Below are 15,008 nucleotides of genomic sequence, written 5' to 3' on the forward strand. Positions count from 1 at the left end.
AAAGTAGGAAAGAAGCTGCCCAGTGGCTTCTGGGTTAAAATTCTCAGGTGGCCCTAATTGCTATATGGCTGTCATAGACCCTGCCTCTGTACTCTTCACTTCAGCTGGGAGTGACACGGGTCTGTCTCTCCTTTCATTGAGCAGCAGGAGCAAAGCACCAGAGTGGTGACGCCCTTGTATCCCAGCTGGCCAGAGGACACGCAGAGATCAGAAGCAGCAGGCCATGCCTGTTTCTTTGGAAATGGCCTGGGGGACTGGCTGTCCATTCTGCCCTGAGACCAGTCACCACGTTGACTCCTGGGGTAGTCTCTGACTGTTTAGTGTCCACATTCCTGGTTGTTTCTCAGAATCGCCTTGTGGTGTAGGTATGACGGGGTTTTTAGGTTGGATGGCTCTCTGAATATGGGAGTGGATCCTGGGCAAAGGCCCAGGAAAATTACTGCTTGAGGTGCTTTTCTAAAAAATAGCAGTTAAATTCTGACTAGACTCCTTGGGGGCAGAGAAGCTTGTCTGATTTATTTTTGTTATTGGAATTCTTTAAATGTTTTCTTTAAAACAGTCTTTAAATTGCACTAACAATTAATAACAGGTGGCTCTAAACAGAAGCCTGATTTTGATTTGTAAAAGTCAACATTAAAGATTATTCAAAATGGTGTCATATTTATTATTATTATTTTTTTAATCCTTATCCAGGGATTTTTTAAAATTTATTTTAGGGAAAGGAAGAGCGACAAAGAGACAAAAAGAGACATAAGTGTGTAAGAGAAACATCAAATGATTGCCTTCTGTAAGTGCCTTAACTGGGGATTGAACCTGCAACCTAGGTGTGTGCCCTGACCAGGAATGGAATCTACAACTTTTTGGTGTACAGGGCAACGGTCCAACCAACTGAGACACCTGGCCAGTGCTTGATTTTATTTTAAGACTTTATTTATTTATTCTTAGGGAAAGGGGAAGGGAGGAGAGAGAGGGGGAGAGAAACATCAGATCAGTTGTGTCTCACACACACCCCGACTTGACTGTGAATCTAACTTTCCACCTTTTGCTTTTCGGATGACACCCAACCAACTGAGCTACACAAGTCAGAGCAGTTTATTATTTTTAACCATGATTGGTGTACCTTATATGTGTTCTGATCCTCCTCAGGACCTCCTATTGGAAGGAGAAGGAAGGTCATTTAGTCAAGTATATGCTGGATATTATTGAACTCTTAGGAAGATTTCTCCTGAATTGGTTAAATCTTGTCCACTTTATTCATTTCCTTTTTTTTTTTAAGATTTATTTATTTATTTTTTAGAGAGAGGGGAAGGGAAGGACAAAGAGAGGAAGATAAACATCAGTGTATAGTTGCCTCTTGTGCACTCCCTACTGGGGACCTGGCCTGCAGCCCAGGCATGTGCCCTGACTGGGAATCGAACCAGTGACCCTTTGGTTCATAGGCTGGCACTCAATCCACTGAGCCACACCAGCCAGAGCTATTCATTTTCTTGTTATACTCCACTGTCAAGAGTATTTTAGAGGCTTTTTAGTTCAGCCTCAGGTAGAATCTGAAATAATGAGGTTTTATAGAATCTGAATTAATAGGGACTTACTGACTGAAAACAAAAGCAAAACTCTCATTTTGAAACTTTTTTTTCTTTTTCAAATTTTCTGAGGTGACATTGATAAATAGGGTCATATAAGTTTCAAGTGTACATTTCTATGATACACGATCTGTATATTGCATTGTGTGCCCAGCATTTAGAATCACCATATATTTGGCCCCCTTTACCCTTTACTACCTCCCCACTCACTTCCTTCTGGTAACCACCATACTGCTGTCTGTCTCTGAGTCATTTTGAAACTTTTCTGATAACAAAGGAAGTGCAGACACACAATTGCCCCATTTGCATGTGAAGATCCTGGCTTATCAAATAGCAGAGCTGAGTATCAGACTAGGTCCTCTGGTTCCAGATTGTTCCTTCACTGTATTACATTAGAAATCCACAGCCCTTAACTGGGATCACTCCAATCTGAAGATCTTTTCTTTAATCCAATGTTTTTTACCCAGTTACATTGGTTTGAATTAAAATAGTTAAATCACCATCATTTATTCCCATACACTTATCAAACATTTACTTTGCCAGGCACTGTGCTTGTGGCTCTAGGAGGTATCTAAAGTAAGTTTAGTGAATAATTAATACTCTGTGGTGCTGTGGCAAGTGTGGCTCAGTTGGTTAGATTGTCATCCTGCAAAGCAAAGGGCTGCCAGTTCAACTCCTTGTTGGGGCACATGTCCCGGTCTCGGTGCATTTGAGGCAACCAATTAATATTTCTCTCTCCCTTTCTTTCTCCATCCCTTCCCCTCCCTCTAAAATAGATAGACAGACAGATAAAATCTTTTTTTTAAGAATGTTTCTTTTTTTATTTTTTTAAGATTTTATTTATTTTTTAGAGAGGGAAGGGAGGGAGAAAGAGAAGAGACAGAGACAGAGACATCAATGTGCGGTCGCTAGGGGCCATAGCCTGCAACCCAGGCATGTGCCCTGAATGGGAATCGAACCTGCAATGCTTTGGTTCGCAGCCCTCGCTCAGTCCACTGAGCTACGCCAGCCAGGGGGTAGATAAAATCTTAACCCTGATTATTTTTTTTTTCATTCAAGTTTGGGACAATAGTTACTTAAAAATTTTTTTCCTAAAATAATTATGTAACATTTCCAGTTCTGAAAAAACACCACTGAAGAATGTCTTGTTCTTTTAGGATACTGATGTTCCCCAGTGTAGTTGGCTAAATTTAATCATATTGAATTGCGTAGTTCTGAGTACTCCTGGGCATCAGACCCATCAACCCACACACATTTATGGGGTGCTCTTGAGGTGTCTGGCCCCATGTTGAGTAAAGCACCTGGAAGCTGGGTCCAAGTCGAGGAGACAGACACGTGAACACATCACTGAGGTACTGTCTGTTAAACGCATTGGCTTGGGAGTTGGGAAGCTTTGCTTCTGACTGGCCAGTGACCTAACTACTCTGAGCCAGGGTACGCTAACGATGGTGTCGGGTGCTTACCTCAAAGGCATGCCGTAAAGATTAAATGAAATAATTCACATAATGGGTTGAGCAGAATAACATAGTTTATGTTATCCATAGTGATAGTAAATAGAATAGGTACCTCCTGATTTTACCACTTTTGAGGAAAATCTGACTTGGCCTGGCTCAAACCAGGTATGCTTCGTTCTGGATTCCCTCATACACAGTTCTGATGTCTCATTTACTATGCCTTCAAGGAACGGTGCTCATTCCAAAAGGGAGGCTGTGACTCATTCACTCAGCAAATGAACCAAGTGCCTGCTGATGGCGTAGCTCTGTGGGGAATATGAAGAAACAGTACACTCCAGTGCACCCCATGAGAAACCCTACAGTGGAGGAGGGATGCGAGTAAAACAGAGGCTCAGAGAGAAAATAATGTCTGAAGTCACAAAGCGGCAGAACTGATTTGAAACCAAAGCCATCAAGTTCTTCTGTGCCATGCTAGGTTTTAAGGACAAAGTCCTAAGTCAAAAGTTAAGGGACATTATGATAAAACAGCGATACAAGGGGTGACGAAAAGCAGCCTCTTGGGGGCCCATTAGGCTTGTGCTGGGGCAGTTCAAATATTACTTCACCCTTTCTTATGGAATGTGGTAAGCTTTAAGAGAAAGCATTCAAGCTTAAAGTAAAGCAAACAAAAAAACCTTTTGATTCAGAAATAGTGGAAGAAAATGTGAAAAAGAAGGCCCAGCTGACCCAGCAGTCCCCGCTCAAGTATGAAGGGCACAAGGCTCTCTTGCTGTCTCAGTCCTAGCCCTTGCTGTCCTCCCACCCCCCTGTATGTGCTCTGGGCGCCAGCCACACTGAACTTGGCCCAGTGAATTTGTCCACGTGCCCTCTGTGCTCTCTCTGCATCCTCCCCGGCAGCCCAGCCTTCACACACTCTGTACACACCTCAGAGAGCTTCGTTTCTGTGTGTTCCAAGTTCCAATCAACTTACTCAGATTTCTTCCCACCCCAGCCTTCTGTGAGTGTGATGTCAGCATTCTTGGAATGCAGGCCCCATCTGTGCCACATGTGGTCCAGCAGCAGCCTCGCGAACAGCGCAGACACGCTCAGGCACACCGCAGTTCCTGGCATGTGTGAACAGGCATCTTCCCAGCAGAACAAGACCTCTGCTGGGTCCCCTCTCGCATCATGTCAGCTGTTTATCACTCAAATTTGTAATCTTTGTAACTAGAATGAACATTTCTAGATGCCTCTGCACACCCTGGTCCAGGAATTCCTAAAAGAGTCAGAGAAGGCAGCTTATGAATATCTGCAGTATACTAGAACCTGAAGGTTTCTTCATGAGATTGAGTTCCCCGGTGCTTCCTGCAGGAGTGTGCGTCTCTTCCGTTCTCTCCCTGCCCGGTTCCTGTGAGGCGGGCCTGGCCACTCTGGGGAGGTAACAGCACGAGGATGTCGGGTCAGGTCGCTGGTCCACTTTAGCATCTAGGCTCTGTGTTCCTCAGGGATCATTAAGCATTGCAAGTCTACCTTAGTCCTGGCACCACATGTGCTACCCTGGACACCTCACATTTAGAAATGTGTTTCATAAGTAGGTGTGAACTTGCTGGTAAGCTCTGTCCCGGGTGGACCAGGTGCTGGGTGGTCTGAGATCTCAGCAGACTTTCCCTCACATTCCAAGTGTATCTGACCTCTTCACAGTCCCTAGGGACTGTAGTTAGGGGCATGTATCTGAAGGACAGGACCTGAGGTTACTGTCTCTCCCAAACTCTGTACTGTATTGCTTTGTGCTTTTGGTAGAGTTATGTCCTGTTTGAGAGCTGGATTTTCAAAACCCTTCATCAGAGAATCATCTGGAATGGAAATGAAGGACACTTATTTAAAGATAGAGATTACTGGCCCCTATCTAGATCCAGATTCTGTTTAAATCCTTGAGGGGATCTAGGAACCAGATCTCTGAGAAGGTTTCTTATTTAGGAAAATAGGACAAGTTTGTTGGATACCCCTGTTAAGAATTCTTATAATCATTTACATATCTTCCTTAGCTCCTGTTCTAGACTCCAGAGCTTCAACTTGGGGTTGCTCTTCTTTGTGACCCTCCGCTACTCCACCCCTGGCCTTGAATGTAGTTGGTACTAGAGTTCTGTTGGTAGAATGCGTAAATGGATGAGTGATTTGCTTTGTACTCACTTCAAAGAACACAGAAATTACAGCATTACCTAATGAATTTGAGGGAAAACAAAAAAAAACAGGCATTTAATTTTGTAAAGCTGCATATTGAAGAGTAACCTGTAAGAGTGAAAAGAGTGCTGATGTTGTGTTGGAACGTCTGAATTTGGCACTGTGTGATGACCTGGACAAATCCCCTAACCGCCCTGGGCTAATGTCCTCCTCCGTAAAATGGAGTGAAGGTCAGAAGTGGTAAAAGTTATGAGTGTATTTTTAAAACTAGAAAGTGGATTCAAGTCAGGAGTGAAGAATGGTCAGGACTGGGACAGCCGCACAGAACCAGCCACAACAAGGTCTCTGTGTGGTCAGGTCCAAGTCCATAGGTCTCTACAGAGACCAGGAAAAAATTTTAGTAGGATGGCAGCTCAGGTGTGCCCAGGGCCTGCTTCCCTTTTACTCTGTCCACTTCCTAAGCTGACCAGGGCCATCAGTCCTCTGAGCCACACTGCCCTAATCCTGCCGGACTCATTAGGATGTAGCCAAATTTTGTTGTTGCACAGGTGCTCAATGGACACTCTCCAGGGAAGGCCGCTCATCTCTCCCATGCTGCTCAGGTTGCTTGAGGCTAGGGAGGAGTCGAGGACAGGAGGCTCCAGGGATGGGTGAGCAGGTGGCCTGGGAGTTGACCAAGACTAGTCATGCATGCCTGCACCCACTCAGCAAATATTTGAGTGCCTAGCAGGATGTGACTGCAGCCTAGGTAGAGGCCACGTGGTCAGTCTACTAAGAATTAGAATGAGAGTGAAGTGTGTGAGCTGGCTGGAGTTGGCACGTGCAGGCCTGTTCCCATGCCTGGCCTGCTGCAAGGCTGCTGCTCCCTGCAAACTCTGAGCTGACCTGTTACTGTCCCCTTGCCATTCCCGAGTGATACCTACCCTAACCCTGACTGTCCCCTTATGCCTGTTTGTAGGATTATACACCATGAAGAGCTTTGTTGGGTCCAGGGAGTGGAGAGGGCAGTGGATCAGGGTAAGTGGCATGTATGTGTATCTCCCCAGCAGCAACAGCCCCCTCCCACCTTGGTGGGCTCTGCAAGTTACTGTGTTACCTCATTGGGCCACCCTAGCAGCCCTGACACCCTCCCTCCTCAGGTGAGAAAAACTGTTGAAGCCGTGAGGGTCTCTACCCTGAGCCACGTGCCAGTCAGTGGTGGAGCCAAGACTTGAAGTCAGAGCTTTTCAGGATCGGGGAAAACTGGAACACTGGGGACACTTTTTTTTCTCTTCTTTGCCTTTTTTTTTTTTCTTAACTTTATTTATTTTTAGAGGAGAAGGGAGGGAGAGAAACATTGATGCAACTAGTTGCCTCTCGTACACACTCTGACCGGGACTAAACCTGCAACCTAGGCATGTGCCCTGAGTGGGAGTTAAAACTGCGCGTTTTCCCTTTGCTGTGTGACGTCCAACCAGCCGTGCCACATTGGTCGGCCTTTTTTCTTTTATCCTCACCCAAGAATGTTCTTTCACTGCTTTTAGAGAGAGAGGAAGGAGAGAGGGGGACCTACCCATACCAGCCAGGGCACATTGGGGAAGTTTTTTAAATGTACTCTCTTGTTTGATTTCAAAATTAATACACATAAAAATGTCAGTTTTATAAATGGGAAACCATTACAAAGTATAAATCACTACCTCTAAACCCCCACCAATACCAAAATAATCACTGTTAACAGTTTGGTATGTTCTTCTACATTTTTAAAGACATTTACTAATATTTATATTCATTATTGTAACAAATATAATATTATACATACATTTTATAGTTTCCTTTTTTAAAAGTGTTACAGTAACTTTCCACCCTACCCAGAGAGGGGCCCATACCGTCTTGTGCTTGGTTCCCATGTAACTTAAAGGGAAACTTTCACAATGCCTGGAGCCCTTGACGTCCAAGATCCTGAAGAGATTGAAAAGGAAGAGCAGGCCGCTGCTGAAAAGGCTGTGACCGAGGAGGGACTTAAGGGCAGATGGACGGCTTCAGCCCCTGAGTTCACTGCTGCTCAGCCTGACGTCACCAACTGGTCTGACATTGTTGACGCGGGCGCCCTCTGTGCCTGTTCAGCAGTTTTCTGCTAAAGCCTGGTCTGCAGCCCCACTGCGCAGGCCGCGGAGCGGGCAGCAACAGGCACTGAGTGGTCTTAAGCTGGTCTTCCCCAAACTCTTAACAGAATAAAAATAAGGTTGATGGAAAATAGTTTCCCCCAAAAAAAAAGTTATTGTAAAAGTAATATCTACTTGTCATAAATCATTAAAATAGGATAAGATATAAAATTCAAAGTGCCTAGCCCTTATAATCCCAGAAATAATTGTTGGCTGTTTAGTGTGTACCTTGCAGGCATTTTCTTTGCATGTGTGTATACATATGCCCGTTTATATACTTTGTTTTTACCCATTCAGGCTCATACTACTGCAACCTGACCTTTTTAAAAATACCTTTTATTATATAAATTTACGTGCGCATACAAAAATAAACTAATACAGTGAATTCCCATTTACCATTCAGCTCCAGCAACCATCAGCTTTCCTGTTATTTCATTTTTTTCTATTTTCACTTTTCTCCTGGAGTATTTTAAAGATTCTGTTTATTTTTAGAGAGAGGGGAAGGGATGGAGAAAGAGAGGGAGAGAAACATCAGTGTATGGTTGCCTCTTACATGCATCCCACAGGGGACCTGGCCTGCAACCCAGGCATGTGCCCTGACTGGGAATCAAACTGGCAACCCTTTGGTTCATAGGTCGACACTCAATCCACTGAGCCACACCAGTCAGGGCACTCCTGGAGTATTCTAAAGCAAATCTCAAACATCTTATCATTCCTTCATTAAGTATTTCTAGAAGTAGAGAATTTTTCAAAAACATTATATAATGATACCATTATCATACTCAATATTAATAATTTCTAATATCAGCTAATACTCAGGTTAAATCTAATTTTCATCAGTCATCTCACAGATGTCTTTTTTTTTTAATTTTTTTTTTTAAGATTTTATTTATTTTTAGGGAGGGAGAGAGAGAGACAGACAGACAGACAGACAGACACATCAATGTGCGGTTGCTGGGGGTTATGGCCTGCAACCCAGGAATGTACCCTGGCTGGGAATCGAACCTGGGACACTTTGGTTCCCAGCCCGCGCTCAATCCACTGAGCTACGCCAGCCAGGGACAGATGTCTTTTTACAGTTGGTTTGATTTGGTTCCAGTGAGACCCTCACACTACCGATGGTTAGTGTGTCTCAAGTTTCAGTCTGTAACCTCAAATCCCTCCCATGCTATTTATTTTCTGGAGAACTTGGGTTATTTGTCCTGTAAAAAGTTCCCCATTCTGGATTTGCTGACTGCATCTTCCTGGAGTTGTTTGACACATGCACCTATGCCCCATTTTTCTATAAATGGGTAATTCATTTAGAGGCTTGATGAGAGTCCGTGTTTTAAGACGAGAATGCGTCAGTGTTGGAGCTCTGTACTTCCAGTTGCATCACATCAGAAGGCTGTCGTTAAGATTGATCCATGAACCTGACTTTATGGTTGTCTTTCTCATCTGTACAACTATAATCCTTCATTTTAAATGTGTTTTTTTTGTGGGAAACATATATACACACACACGATATGTTCATTATAACTCAATAAAAATAATAAAAATTTTTAAAAAGAAAGAAATACTTAAGTGATCATGTGTAGGCATCTGGAATAAAGCATGAATTGAAAGCATAAAAGAAAAGAAAAGAAACACATGTGTCCAGTACTTGAGCTAGAATGGCAAGAAAAGGCAGTCATGTGGTCCTTACCAACAGGCTTCATTCTGTGTATGGAAAGGAGGAAGCTTGAGATATGGGGAAGTTCTTGGAGCCAAGGCCAGCAAGGCCCTGATGCTGCCAGTAGGCAGCTAGCTGCCCTTCTGGGACATTATGTAAAATGATGTAACTGAGTGAAAAAGTGGCGGGGAGCCGGTTTCCTCTCCCTGCTCAAGTCACTGAGCTGCTGTCATGGTGAGGGATACTCGTGAGTCCAGAGTTCTGAGTTGGTGGTGTGTAGGAAGGCTTCTTGGCCTGAGAGGACTGTGGATTTTGGTCCTTGCCTCCTTGTACTTTGGAAGCCGGAATCTGGGTGGTCGTCTAGCACTCCAGCCTTGTGGCGGAACCATCTACTTCGGAGACAGTGGGTAAGATGACCCTTATGGCACAGTTGCAGAGCTGGAAAGTGGCACCTATGAGACCGTGTAGCCTAGTGCCTCAGTTTGCAGAAAACTGGCCCAGAGAGAAGAAGGGAGGTTCCCAAAACCACCTGTTGACTGGAACCAGCACCACAACCTTTGGTTCTCTGTGCTAGCCGGCTAGCATTTCCTACTTGGAATTTCTAGGGTGGTGAGGGTGGCCAGATCAGGTTCTTCACAGATTCTTAATCTGCTCCGAGAATTTCTGAGTATCCTTTGGTATTGGTCTTATCCTCCTTGTTCAACTCTTGGCAGGTTCTTTGAGTCGGAGGAGGTAGCGAACAGTGGTCTCTTTCCTCCAGCGTTTGGTGGCCAGTTGGTCCGTTGTAGCAGTCATTTGAGTACAAACTGGGCGCAATGAGTCCCAGTCTCAGCTCCACGTTAGTCACCTCGCTGAGATGTCTTGAGCCACAGTTTCCTAAAGAGATTGGACCAGTTTTGCCCAAAGCTTGGTATAAGTATGCCAAATGGTTTCGGGTAGTATGAGGATAAGAGATTTTCTTTCATTATATTTATATTTGTCTTTCACTTATGGTAAGTCATACTGGTTTTCTATTTTCAGCATTGTCATTAAGCCTCCTTTTTAAAGGCATTGAGGCAAATTCAGACAACATAAGGCAGGCGGTATTCTTACCTGGCAGAAGGCAGTGCAAAGATTGCATTGTAGAAGACATTGGACCAGGCGGCATTTGTGGTCCTTCCTAGCTTCCTAATCTTTCAAAGCGACAGAGTTGTCTTTATATTCTGGCATATACCAGTCACAAATGTTCTGGTCTGAGCAAATTCAGTTGCCAATATAGAGGCTATCAAAAGTTAGGGCACAGCCTGTGAATGTTCCATTTTATTGAGTGTGTATTTATCACCTGGGATGGTTATCCTGGGAGAATGTAAAGACAGTGAGACCCAGTTTCTATGGAGAGTCATCTGGAGGCTGCTGTGTATTGGTGCAGTTTGTGCAGTAAATTCCGGGCCGTGTTCATTCAAAGTTCCTGAGTCATTGCTCTCTGGATAGTGCCCCACGGCTGTCATCTTCTGCAGCTCCTGGGAAGTCTATTCGGGGGTTCAGTCATAATCTGAACCTCTGGAGCTGAGAAAAAATGGGGGTATTGGCATGGAGGCCAGGGAAACGAGCTGCAGAAATGGTCAGTCAAGGGCTCTCTGCCTTTTAGGATTTTCCTGGGGAGAATCTTCACTCAAGAGTTTGCTGACAGCCGAGGATGGCAAGCAAGGGGCCCTCAGCCTCTGCATCCCCTGAGAACTCCAGCGCCGGGGGACCCAGCGGCAGCAGCAATGGTGCTGGTGAAAGCGGAGGGCAGGACAGCACCTTCGAGTGCAACATCTGCCTGGACACAGCCAAGGATGCCGTCATCAGCCTCTGCGGCCACCTCTTCTGGTCAGTACTCCTGCCACCGCCCCAGAGGACAAACTGCCAAGCTTGGAAAGCTTGTAGCCCTGGACAGCCCTGGAGAAGGTTTCCTACACACTTTGGGTCTTGATACACTCAGGCCTGAAGGCAGGTGGCTTGGGTTCTCATTCCAGCTCTGCTGCTGATGAGCCGAGTGACTTAGGGGCAAATCCTGTCCCCACCCTGGGCTTCGTTTTCCCACCTCTAAAGTAATAACACGATTTGTGAGCACTTCCTACGTGCTACTTGCTGCGCTAGCTGAGGTTCTGAGCCAGGACTGTGGAGCCAGACTGCCTTGCTTTGAATCCTGTCTCTGCCACTTTCCTCCTGGGTGACCTTGAGCAAGGCACTGACACTCTGCCAATCTTTTATAAGATTATTTGTGAGCATTAAATGACTTGAAATATGTAAAAATATTGTGTTAGCTATGATGCTAATATTGTTACCATATTTTATGTAGTATATAAGAATGAAGTGGCAGAGTCAGTGGCCTATTCAGCCTTGATGGTTGCAGAACCACCTCTTAGCTCTGAGAATCTGGGTAAATGTTGAGGTCTTTTTTTTCCCCCCCTCTGGGTTTTGAGCTGGACCTTGAAGTGTGAATTGGAGTATTATAAAGGTGAGAATGCCAGATAAGACAAAGAGTATCACCCCAAGACAGGCAATTTCTAGGGACAGGCATTGCACTGTTGAATTCATCTGAGACCCTGAAGCCATTCTATAGCTCGAATAGCACCCCGAATGGGTGCTGTGGACTGAGGAGTGTTCGAATAGTTAAAGGAGGGTTTGGCCAGATTATCAAACCCGGATTTAACTGAGCAGGACATAGAGCTACTGGATGTTTTTCAGCAGGGAAGTGAAGAAAGGATCATTTAGGCAATATTTGAGGGAATTAAATTGGCCACAGTGAAATGATTAATTGATGAGTGAGTAGAGTGAGGTAGAGATTTTTGTTCTGGAGTCTCTTTCCCTAATCATTAAGGTTTATGCATAAATGGTTGTCATCAACCCTCTCCTAGAATTTGGTGATGCTCCAGTCTTATGATTAGGATATCAAAAAAGCAAGACTTGAAATGAGTGACAAAATTAAGAATTAAGTCAGGGTATCAATGGAAAGAACACAGACTCTAAAATGAAACAGATGCTTCTGGTTAGAGTGCTTGTCTCTGGGCAAATCTACTATCTTCTCTGTGCCTCAGTTTTCTTATCTGTAAAATAGAGGTAATTGCACTTTCTCAAAGGTTAGTTTGACCATTCAGTACCATTAACAGATGCAAACCTATTTAGCCACAGACTGACACACAGTAGTTGCTTTGTAAATGGGAGTAACCATCGTCATTGTTATAATCCTTAATTTTCCCCCAGAAAAAGTTCCCTCCACTTCTGCCCCACAGCCTTTGAGGGAGGTTGCCAGTGGAGACCTTCCACAATTTAGGATGCCCCTGGCTTAATGTGGAATGGAGCTGCAAGGTTAATGCTGGAGTCAGATGCCAGGTGTCTCTTTTGTCCAGGGAGATTGTGTGTCTGGATTGTGGGGCTAAACTGTGGTCCAGGAATTGGGGAAGGAATTATCTTCTGAGTCTGCTCAGCCAGAGGAGGTACGTTATTTGAGGGACAGAATCCACGTCCACATTTTCCATGTCCTGGCATGTGTTAGATCTGCAGTGGACATTTGTTACTTGAATGAATGATTCAAGAGAGGAAAAAAGTTAAAGATACGGAGTCAGAGTGACTTTTCCTTCAATTCTGTAAACGTCATTTTTTTTGTACCCACTGCTAGGTGACAGGAAGTACAGTAAACTAGAAGCCAGGGAACTTATTTCCAGTCCTGGTGCTGTAGGCAGTCATGTCATGTTTCTGAGCTTGGTTTTCTCATTTGAAAAATGAGAGATCGGGTAGCATCCTTCATAGTGTTGGAGCAGCCTCACTGGGCTGAAGGTAGCCCCTTCTGCTGAGCAGCAGCCTCCCATTCTTCTTGTTACTTAAAGATGTTTTTAACAGTGGACCTGAACTTTGTAGGTACTTACTGCCCGCTGAGTTCTCAAGGCTGAGGATAGCCTGAAGGTCTTGTTGAACTGGATCTAGATCTGCATGTTCCTTTTGAGACTGAGGAGGCTATGAAGCCACTGAAATTGGGTCCAAAATATTAACGTGTGTGCATGCGTGTGTGGATGAGAGCATGAGAATGTCCCTGTGAGTTTTTCTGCCAGAGGGTCCTCAGCTTTTATTTATTGGATTCCTTTAGAGGCCCAAACACCTCAGAGTTAGGCTCATAGAGAAGTTAGGTGACATGATCTGGTACGCAGGGGTCTTCACAAATGGGAGGCCCCAGTGGTGGAGATTGGTGTCTTGACTCTATTGCTTCATTTTCCCTGTGTTTTTAGCACAGTCTTTTTTTTTTTTTAAGATTTTATGTATTTATTTTTAGAGAGAGAGGGAGGGAGGAAAACAGATGTGAGAAAGAAACATCGATCAGTTGCCTCTTGTACAGACCCTGACTGGGGACTGAACCTACAACCCTGACATGTGCCCTGACTGGGAATCCAGCAACCCTTCGCTTTGCAGGATGCCCATCCACCTGGACCACACTTGTCAGGGCTGTAGCCTGGTCTTTTCTAATTTTTGGCACCAGCGATTCCCGCTCAGCAGGGTGGCAGTGCTCCACAGTTCCACCCGGTTTTCCCATGTTTCCCATTTGTCTGCCCCTGCCTCTGTGTTTCTGCTAATGAAAGCATTTTTTTTTCTCCTTTTCCCCCTTTCTCTTTTCTCCTTGATGCCTGCTTGCTCTGGGGACTCTGACAGTTGGCCGTGTTTACATCAGGTAAGATGCATTTCATTTTACCTTGTCTTTCATCAGCTGTGGTTGCACAAGACACCCCTAGTCTCAGGAGACTGCTGTCAGAAACTGCAATCTCCCCTGCTTGTGGGCTCATTTGCTCGCCTCCTCCCCAACCCCCATTACATACCCTCTCACTGACAGGCACTTGATGAAACGAGGGGTCAGTGTGGTACGCAGGATGGTCCCGACTCTGCTACGGGTGGCCTTTGTGCCCTTCTCAGGCCACTACCTCTCTAGGTCTCAGTCCCTCACTTGTAAATTGGGCTGGATTTGACAGTATGCTAGTTTTTCATTTTTGAGATTATGCCTCTAGAAAGTACCTCCTGTCATAATCAACAATTCCCCCTACCCTTGAAAATGTTAGGAAGGAGGAAACTTTTTAGGTCTCAACAAAGAGCTTTTGTGAGAGGAAAAAAGTCTGTTTTCCCAGCATTAGATTATGATGAAAATCAGTTAGTAAGTATTCACCAAGACCCAGGTGCCTGCTTGGTGAGACAGACCAGGGATGGCGGCCACAACTGGCCATGAGTAATCTCCTCGAGCTGGCTGTCTCCATGGTTGTTGGCAGCAGAGCCCCACACTAGTAGGTGGCTTGGGAGTGTGAGGGGAGGACAGAAGTTCCAGACCGCTGGAGCCTCAGAATCTGGGTGGGAGAAAGTAAGGAAGATGAGAGGGGTTCTTGCTAAGTTCAGGGCTGTGCATTCTGATCCCAGTGGAACCTGGTGAAACGTATCTGCCATAAATTTATGAAGAGCACAATATATATAAGTTTTGGGGCTTTTGACAATAAGATAAAGGAAACAAGATATAAAATCATTGAACACTACCTTCTGGGCACTGAAGTCCTAGATTCGCACTTCTATAATGCACTTTATATCATTAGGTCTAAAACTATAATGTAAATTTTAAGATAAATGTTGAGAATATACATATTAAATTACTTAATGTCTACAAAAACACTACAGGTAACATGTTTTTATCTTTTTATTTGTTTTTAAGAAAAGTAAATAGGCTCACTCCTGAACCTTTCCCGTCTCCCTCTTCTTCCCACGGGCTTGTTACCTCGGCCGTTCCCGCTCCTGAGCTCCTAGGGCCCTTCTTTTGTTTCTGTAGCTTGTTTCCTGGGTCTGTGCAGCCCCGCTGGCTCACTTTTTCTATTTTTGTTAAGTTTCTAAATAAACTTTCTCTTATAATTTGAAAAAAAAAAGAAAGTTAAATAAACAAAATGTTTTTAATGTAACCAGCGAAAGGGCCTGGGAAATCCAAAACAGGATTCTGGTGTTCTTCATATTGAAGGAAATAGCTGAATGCAAAAAT

General features: G+C 44.5%; 1 protein-coding gene across 3 annotated transcripts in view; it reads left to right on the forward strand.

Moving 5' to 3' along the window:
- The window catches only part of RNF185 (ring finger protein 185), a 32,737-nt gene that overhangs the window by 7,476 nt on the left and 10,253 nt on the right, over window positions 1–15,008 (forward strand). Inside the window, exons 2-4 of one of the 3 annotated variants that reach the window (XM_036014577.1) lie at window positions 6,156–6,214; window positions 10,617–10,840; window positions 13,655–13,673. In XM_036014577.1, coding sequence (XP_035870470.1) covers window positions 10,665–10,840; window positions 13,655–13,673 — 195 coding nt within the window. In that variant the 5' untranslated portion in view covers window positions 6,156–6,214; window positions 10,617–10,664. Of the gene's footprint in view, window positions 1–6,155; window positions 6,215–8,984; window positions 9,390–10,614; window positions 10,841–13,654; window positions 13,674–15,008 lie in introns of those variants that run through there. The other 2 variants (XM_036014578.1, XM_028528030.2) reach the window with 2 other exon arrangements.

The sequence above is a fragment of the Phyllostomus discolor genome, chromosome 13, assembly GCF_004126475.2.
Source record: "Phyllostomus discolor isolate MPI-MPIP mPhyDis1 chromosome 13, mPhyDis1.pri.v3, whole genome shotgun sequence".
NCBI lineage: Eukaryota > Metazoa > Chordata > Mammalia > Chiroptera > Phyllostomidae > Phyllostomus > Phyllostomus discolor.